At 37.8% G+C, this 9660-nt stretch overlaps 1 protein-coding gene across 1 annotated transcript in view; it reads right to left on the reverse strand.

Moving 5' to 3' along the window:
• Window positions 1-9660, reverse strand: part of LOC122330206 (histone-lysine N-methyltransferase 2C-like) — a 111939-nt gene that overhangs the window by 79089 nt on the left and 23190 nt on the right. Inside the window, exons 6-8 of the mRNA XM_043227069.1 lie at window positions 6560-6711; window positions 6373-6482; window positions 65-227 (exon numbers count right to left, since the gene is read on the reverse strand). Of these exons, the coding sequence (XP_043083004.1) occupies window positions 65-227; window positions 6373-6482; window positions 6560-6711 (425 nt within the window). The remainder of the gene's footprint in view (window positions 1-64; window positions 228-6372; window positions 6483-6559; window positions 6712-9660) is intronic.

Below are 9660 nucleotides of genomic sequence, written 5' to 3' on the forward strand. Positions count from 1 at the left end.
TTAAAGCCTCAACATTCAAAAAAGAAAAGAATCAGAAGGAAACCCGTGTAACAGAGATACTCACATCTGACAAGGGCTCGTTGGATGTGATCCGGGCAGAGGAGGGTGTATGCCTTTATGTCCTGGAAGGTTCCGGCAGCAGCTGCACAGGGGTAATGAAAGGATCGCCCACAGCTCTCCTCACAGCACTTTATGGATGCTCCAAGGCGCTTACAGTATGCACAGCACTATAAACAGAGAAAAGAGAAATTGAGATAATCAGAGGTGTACTTTCAGTTCAGTAAATACCCCATACGTTACTATTAGCAATGGCGAGTTTAGATTAACTGGTAACTCCAAAACTGCTCAAGTGAAAAATAAATTATAAATAAATCATTTGAAAACAAATCAACCGATAAAAATAATACATTTGATTCCTCAACTCTATTACAGAAATTTTAACAAATACGTGGTTAAATATGATTATAAATAACTGTAAGCAACATTGTGATAATAAGTCTGTACGCATGGGAATCATATTTTCATAAATGCAGATAAATAATGCTAATTGCAAATTTAATACATAGTGAATTTAAAATGAAAATGTCATAGCAGGCAACTGAACAATCCATATGCAAGAATCATCACACATGAGCAATTTGCATAAGACCTAATAGCTCAATTCAACAACGTTTCACGATTAGTGAAATCATATGTTTATAAGCCTTGGTTGAAATGATAAATGTGTATTTGCTGACCGACAGTGGTAAAAGTAGTGTTTATCTTTCTACTACTAAAAAAGTAAACAAGGCAAACACTGCAGTACCTTTTTATATACCATTTAATTGCCCTGTTTAACAGCTATGTCAAATGTGTTATTAGACAGAACTGTTAAACAAAGACATAGTAAATGTGTGATTATGTTTATTTACTTAATTTATTTGATGCATTCATTTGCTGTACAGAGATTAAGTGATTCTTATTAAAAATGGGCACCTCATAGTAAGTGCAAATATAATAATATTTTATATTTATATATCCAAAAACCAGGCTGATTTCGGTCACTATTGACTTACATTAGGGGTGGCAATCTCCTGTCACTTCACGATCTGATTACGGTTACAATTTTGGGAGTCACGATCCAATTCCAAAGCGATTCTTGATCTACATTTTTCCCCCATTTAATTCTTCTGCTGTACAAATGCATCTTTACGACATTACATTTAAAAACAACATTGGAGTTTCTATGATTTTTGTTTATAGTTGAAATGTCCGGACTGCCATCTTAAAAGTACAGGTGTGAATCTTGGTTTCACAATTCAATTTAAGTTATTTACGGTTATCATCATTTCAATACCACAACGCTATTACTGCACATTACGGCTATTTTAAATAAAATTTGTGCAAAATGTACCGTTTTATTATATAAGCAATTATTTGAAATAAGTTCTCTTTAAGTGTCCGAATGTTTACAGACAACGTTTACAATAGTTATGGGTTTTTCTTTTTTTTTCTCACCATTATTGCCGTTTGATTATTACTGATGCGATCAAAGACAGTGACAGCTTTAAAAGGCTTCATTTATTTCGTGATATCAGATGTTTTGTTGTGCTCTGAAACATCCGCAGCCGCTTCAAGACAAACAAACACTGAGCACATGTGAAAGTCTTATCTAAAGTAAAACGCGGTACACACTGTCAAGCAACAAGCACGTGTCTCACAGAGCAAAGTCTGTGCAATGAATGAATCATGCCGCGTCTTGAGTGTGCGCGCACGTGCCATATGGGGGAGAAAAAAAAAAAAAAGATCTCAGAATCTATTCTAAAATATTTAGAATCGCTAAAGAGAGAATCGCGACGCATCGGAGAATCAATTTTTTTTCCCCCGCTCCTAACTGTTCGGCGGAACAAAGAAATTCATACAGGTTTGGAACTACTTGAAGGTGAGTAAATGATGACAAAATATTCATTTTTGTGTGGACTATTTCTTTAAGGTGTATTCATGCATATCTGATGTGATTTTAAAACAAAACAACTAGTCTAATCTAAATACCTTAAAACGGTATGTGAAAATTCTAACTGCACAGAAACACTTCTTTTTATTCCAGAATAGGTCAATGACCAATGAGACATAAACTGCTGGCCACAGAGCACTAAGAACACAATGACAACAAACAAACAAAAGGATAAGAAATGAAAATGCAACTGCTGTTTTTATTTTCTACATTCTACTAGCTTAATTGTTTGTTTCACCATATCTGGTACATGAAGTTAAATTCATTTTTGGTTTTACTCTTGCATGATTAATCACTTTTTAATTTTTGATAAACATGCCATCTTTTAACTGAATCTGTTATTTACATTAACATCAGGCTTTTGAACTCTGTTAAACATAAACATCATTTATGGAGTACATAGATGCAGAAAATGTCCATTTGTTAATTGCATTGCTCTTATAATAGCCTTTTTGTAGCAAGAGTGGTGAAAAAACCATAAACCCTGAATAGCAAGGTCATCAAAACACGATGTTCCTCTCGCAGGTCCATTTGCTCGTTATATACTTCCCTCTCTTTCAGCGTGTATTTTTTCAACCTTTCGGATACATCTAGTAAAGCATTCAGGATCAAGGCGAATGTCATTCAAAATAAGGATTGGGTGAAAACTGGCCAGACATTTAAATCACCACCATGGAAAAAGCACTCACACTTTCAATAATAGAGGACGCCAGGGCCTGAGAAAACGGCCCTAACTAAAAATGTCTCTAGTCAGCAGTCTCTCTAGCTCTCTCATGCTTTAAAAACCTTGGCCTAAAGCCCAAATGCAACAATCTGCAAATACCTTTTAACACTGAGCTTTAAGCAATTATCGCCCAGGCGGTGAGTCCACTGGGGCTGACAGCAGCCTCTACCCACAATGCTCTTTCCTGAATCACTCTGAAGGACAGCCATATAGAGCTCTATGGCTATACTGTCCACTTTCAGGGCTAGGTGGGTGTTGAGCATCTCATGCCTCAAATAATGTATCAAACAGAAACCATCACCTCAGACATCTACTTCACGGGGTGAAAAAGCTACAGCTGATACGCTATTGCAGCCAAGACTCCAAGGACACTATTATAAAGTAGAACAGCATTCCCTCCTTGAAATCCTATATGCAAAGAGGCATAATGGCAGCATTCCAAACGGAGCAGGCCAGTGATGAAAGATGCAGTAAAGTGTTGGATGAGTGTGCTGTACTGCGCACAATGTCGGCTGGTTTGTGTCTCGGTCAGTTTGTGGACTCCAGTTATTCAGCGATTCTGTTTATAGCTTTTGTAATGGTTTCTAGACATGAACTTCATCCTGAAAGTAGTGCATGCACATTTGCTACGTATTTCTCAACATTTCTGTTGTATAAAATTCAACAACACATAATGACCTGATTTACTTTTCTTAAAGCACATCCTCTGTTTTAGTGTGCACAACGTCTTAGAAATCTCTTTCCAAAATTTCACATTTTATTATAAATGAAAACAAGTCAACAGTAGTGTGGGGCAATAATTAATCACATGCAAAATAAATGTTTTTGAGTACATGTATATATAAACACACACGCACACGTTTAAAAAAAAAATGTTTCATATTAAATATATATTAGTGCTGTCAAACGATTACTTTTGTTCACACAATATATGTGTTTACCTTGTATATTTATAGAAATACAAACACTTGCAAGCACATATTTAAGAAAACTATGTAATGTTTATATTTTAAATATATTTATATATAATGTAAATCATTTGAATACAAATATATACATTTAAATTTTCAAATATTAGCTGTATGTGTGTGCTTTTATATGCACACAAAAATCTACACAGTGCACATCCATATATTATGTAAACAAAAACTTATTTCGGATGCGATTAATCACGATTAATTGTTTGACAGCACTAATATGTACATATAGTATAGAAATAAAAATATACTTGCAAATACACTTAAATGTTTTCAAAATATATACTATATTTGCATGTACTATATACATTATATACATTATAAATATACACAGCACACACAAACATTAAAAAATTTTTTAAAAATATTTTGGATGTGATTAATTACAATTAATCATTGCCTAGCACTAGTTTTAAGCCAACTAAATGATGCACCAATAGTGCAAATAAAGTCAGTGGAAGATGATCTCGTAGAAGGGACTGCGTGTAGTTCAAGTCATCCTCAGCCCTCTGACATTTACTATTTCACAACTCAGCGGGTCTCGCTGCCAGGACAAACCTACATCACAGCAAAATCCTTACAGGAGCAAGTCAGTTCACTCAGCAGCCATCTTGCCAATGCCCTTTGGCAGCTGATATTTTCTCAAATGAGGTACAATTTGTGTCCCATTACTTTTTATAAAGAATTAGAACATTAAATATCATGCGTTTTGTTGGAGAGCTTTTATATTTGCGACGTTGAAATGATCTTTAACATTACTTAAACACTGTGACACTAACAAAGTCACATCATTTGGAGCCTTTTCGACAAATTCGTAAATCATCTCATTCTATTTTCTTAATTTCTAGATAACCTGTAGTGTTGAGTACATTTGTAAAAACTCGACCATTCACCTGTCATATATTCCAACTAATTTAGAGCCTAGGTGATTATAGTATACTGCCTGTATGTGAGCTACTAAACAGAGCAAATCAACTAGGGTTGGTGTTAAGAAACCTAGGTCCAGCCTGAAAGACCTCTGTCACCCCAGTAATAAAATGTTCTATGTCTGGCAAACAGTAACAAAACAATCAGCCAAAGTCCAGTGGATTACTAAACAACAGCTACATGCAGGCGATAAAGCTGCTAAATGGGCAAAGCTGCAGAGCAACCACTCTAATGGTCTCGCATATGGGGGAAAACCTAGTGTGATACAAAGCCAATTCATCGTTCATCAACTGTCTCAAATGACTCATTATCAGTTTCTCTTTTTGTTTTTTTCTTCAGAAAAGCATGCAGGACATGGGCTTTATTTCAGAAACGTCAAAACAAAAGTATAGTCCACTGAAACATCACAGAATTAAACAAAAAAAACACGGACAACTATACACTGAGAGTTTCTTTTTGGATGGTTGGAGTTTTGAGGGATCCTAACTGTATTTTACATAGAACAGACACACATGCTATGCGTTTTTTCCTCAAGAATCAGATCCCAGGTGAAGCGAATATAAAAATTAATTACTCCTAATGTGCTTTCCCTGCCCGGGTTCAATGTGCCCTTGCGTCTGCCACATTGCATTGTGTTAATTAGTGGAGTTGCACAAGAGAGACGGCTGTGGCAGTTCTGAACTGCTCCGCTCCTAATTAGAAAATATTTTAAAGACCGGGGGACCGACACAACCTCTCCAGCCTCTTCCACTGCCAATAATAACCCCATTCATGATTAACTCTGAATACTTAATCAACAGTGAGTGCATTTGTCATTCCTCTACAGAAATTACTCTCAGGGAAAGTTATAGCTCAAGTTTGCAACTACATTCAAAAATACAAATTGGCACAAACATGGGCCCACTCAACCACATTAATAGCCATTTGCCACTAAAATGATACTTGATTTAGGGCTAAGTGAAGCTCTGCCAATTCAGCACACAAGACCACACAGAGGAACAATGACGTAACTGACTATGTTACTATATATCTCGCCAATAATCAAACAGTACACTGTATTCTTTATTTACTTGAAATGTAAAGCAAGTAAATACGATTAAACAAAAAAACAAAATTTCTGCATGTACAAGACTGCTCATTATGAGCAACTGGAAATGCCAACAATATTTGTATTTTTTTGCTTATTTATGTGATTATTATTACTTATATTTTACACCAATTCTGATGTAAAATTACTCTACTGAAGGGCCGAATTGTTGCAGCCCTAAAAACAAACACATGAACATTGAGCATATTCAGAATGTATTTTCGTCAAATTGTACAGGCCTAACATGTAACACTCAAATAAATCAAGTAAAACAATGAGTCGTTACTGCTAACTAAAGTTAATCTTTAAACAGTAATAGATTAAAAAATTACAAATGATAACTGATAAATGTCATCTTTAAAACTTAAAAAAAAATACATGTCTATTTTCCACAAAGGAAAAGCTCTAATTTTGCATTTTAGAGTTGCTTTTTAAGGGCATTTGGTGATGAAATTATCCCAGTCCTCTGAATTCAGTGTAACTGGATGGAGACCAATGGGTTTGCAAAACAGAACTACCTATTCATTGGTGGACACGCATGGAATAGGACCAGACTGGATGCTGGCTGAAATTGGTACAAGTTGACAGAACAACCATTTCTAAGTTGAAAGCAAACAACTTCACCAACGAGACATTTAAATGCACTGGTGTGGGTGTCACTCACCTCTGTGCTCCCTGAGTCAATTGCTTTGTCCACATACAGCAGCGACTGTCCCTCCCCACGGCATACACCCTCTGACCAGGCGGCACAGCGCAGGTGAGCACAACACTGGCCTGCAGATGCAACAGAATAATAAACATCGTCAGACACTGAAAGACACAAACACTGATGCTTGAGTAGGTTTACCTACCAGTGGGATCAAATAAAGACGCAACGTTAATGTCATCAGGAAGGCCAATTTGGCCCAGTTCATCCCAGAACTTCCGGCCGGGCTCCTCAGCAGCGGGGTCCGTACTACCAGGAGCAGAGGTTGAGTGCAGGCCGCTGTCTGGAGAGCTGACCCTGAGGAAAGAAGCAAACGAACACATTAGGTTTAATCGGCAAAGACACTGAAGGAGTCACAAAATAATATTTTAAGGTGACAGCTGTGTATCCCACTCCTCTGTGAGATAAACACTTGGCAGTTTATTTCTAGATGTCAGCATCCCGATCATGTTTTAGGAAGGCCTACGGTGCAACTACAACATCCATGAAGCCCTGTCTGCAAAGGCGAGGTATGGGGTTATCATACTTGGCTGCTACACAAGGACTGGCTGTTTAGAAGCAAAGTATGAAAGAGACAGAGAAAGAGAGAGGACGAAAGAGAGCCGGAAAGGGGGTGGGGGGCTGGAATGACTGGCTGCTTGGATGTGGCGCTGAGAGAGTGAGCTACAGAGACTCAGAGAAGCGGAAAAAAAGGAATTAACATTTAAAAAGGAAGCCGGTTTGAAGAGGGCCAGCCAGAAGTGGGTTGCAGCGGGGACAGGATGAAAGACTACTGTATGCGATCCCTATTCTGTCCAGAACATCTGCATAAATATAAATATACTGTTTGGTGTGCTACTTCCTCTTTAAAAAGACTTGCATCAGATGAGGAGTAACATTAGGGACATTATTGTATCGTAAGGAACTCCACGTTTTTTTCCCCCCAAACAATTTCAATATGGCTGGGTGATATTATATATATGTCCATGCGCATCTTGTCAGTAAAGCCAGATCTTTGATTAGCGAAAAATCCCCATCACCAGAGCTGTAGATCACGGACAAGCCAACCCAAAAATGGGAAACTGAGCACGATATTGCAGAGCTTGTCAGTAATTTACGGCTCTGTGTATTAACTGCCGCTCCATTTGAAAACTGGTGATTAATCAGTCACATAAGTTTTGCTCACATCTTTGGTTCATATTGTTGACTTGTATTTTTCAACGTTTCATAATAAAGGAATGCGTTAATAGTTAGGTATATCTCAAAAATAGGTATATTTTAATACTGAGATTCCTAAAATGCTAGGTACAGACCTTTCCAAATATCAAAGAGCAAATGCAAGACAGTCAGAGAGAAACGCTGAGAAAAATATTTTATTAACTACTAAAATGTATTGATAAAAATGTGCAATGTGATAAAACTGCCTGCATGATTAATACAAGGAACGTAGAAGTAGGTGGTAAAAGTAAATAAAATCAGTGTCTATGTAGACCAGTCTTAAATTAAGTTTGAATTAGGATACAGCTTTGAAGTAACTTCACATTGTAACATCAGACACAGACAAACGTCAGCAGACACGTTCGCCCAGTTATCCCTCTACTCTGTCCCCCTCCACCGCCTCCCACCTCTTCTCTGATGACTTTGTCAGCTTTTTCACTGATAAAGTAACCTTCAGCAGCCAGTTCTCTGCACCACTTATCCACAGCCAACCTACACACATTCCACTCTTCTCTTCCTTCTCTCCCCTCACGTTGAATGAGGTCTCCAAAGTTTTCTGTGCCAGCCGTCCAACATCCTGTCACTTAGACAGGATCCACTGATCCACTCCCACCCATTACGGCCGATCTCACCAACACTACCCGTGCTGACTAGGGCTGATCTCATTTCTAAATGACGGCGATTCATATCCGCATATCACTCTGAATTTAAAATCATGCTGCATTCACGTTTTATTGGTCACACTTACACAATAACAAATACTATTAGTCCACCAATCAATCATAAATCTTAATCCCTTGTCTCTTCACTGGAAATCTGCTATTGCTCAAGTGAGGTCCGGGTATGTGTCACTTTCCGAGTTCTGTTCAGTCTTGTGCACAGCCACGTCCACACAGCTTTTAAAGTATACTCAACCGCAGATGCGGCACATGCGCAGTACCACCTACTTGACTTGCGCTGTCTCGTCATTCACTTTGTGCATTGCACATTCACCTGTTGTAATCTCTACATTGCCAGAATTCTGTGTCCTGTGCCAATTGGAGCAAAAAGCACAAATTCTATTTTTATTTATTACTATTAACATTCTCTTATGTTTTTGTCAAAAAAGTGTTTGCTCAGCTCTCTGCCTTAGGCATCACCAGATACAGTACTTCGGTGGTTTCGGTATCCTATCTCACAGGCAGATCTTTCTAGGTTTCACAAAGAGGAGGAGTGTCTGAGTCACATAAGCTAATATCTGGGGTTACATGAGGTTCATTGCTCGCTTCTCTCCTTCCTCCATTTACACAACCTCATTGAAAGCAATCATATAGGTGCATGGCTTCCACTGCTGCTGTACAGATGAAACACAGCTCTAGCTCACATCAGGCCGTTTCTGATCTCACTATATTGTCTTCCAGTTGTGGCCAAAATCAAATTTTGACACTCAAACACTAGAACAACATCTCTCTACCTCAAATGACTCCTACAAATGTATGCTCCCTCCTGCCAACAAATGAGCAACACATAGTTGTTCCTTCACAACAAGAGACAAAGTCACTCTCAAAACACCCTCTCTGCTCCTTTATAGTGGAAAGAGCTGCCAACCTCCATCCAAATGGTCAAGACATTACATCTTCCAAGAACTAGCTGAAGAAACATTTCTTCCGCAACCTCTTAACCACCCCACACCCTTAAACCAACCTAGTTATCAAATAAACGTGCCATTGTATATTAGAGGTTTATTATTTGCTCTGTGACAAATTGCTTTTGTTCTTCTATTGCAATTCACTTTATATAAAAGTGTCTCCAAAACGCATAAATATAAACATAGTCTTGTTTGCACTGGTTGGTGCTTGATTTAGTTTCTCTAAAGTTTGAACTGGTGTACTATTATTGTTGGGGCAGTGTGTAATAGCCTTTACAATTCAGCTGTCTATGGAGACAATACATAGAATGGCAATTGAGTATGTTAAAGAACAGCGACACTTGAAAAAAAATGAATGTCTCTTTCACAGTCATAACAAAACATATTCTTCAATGAAAGAGGCAGAATCACATGTATCCTCT

This window comes from Puntigrus tetrazona, chromosome 24 (assembly GCF_018831695.1).
Source record: "Puntigrus tetrazona isolate hp1 chromosome 24, ASM1883169v1, whole genome shotgun sequence".
Taxonomy (NCBI): domain Eukaryota; kingdom Metazoa; phylum Chordata; class Actinopteri; order Cypriniformes; family Cyprinidae; genus Puntigrus; species Puntigrus tetrazona.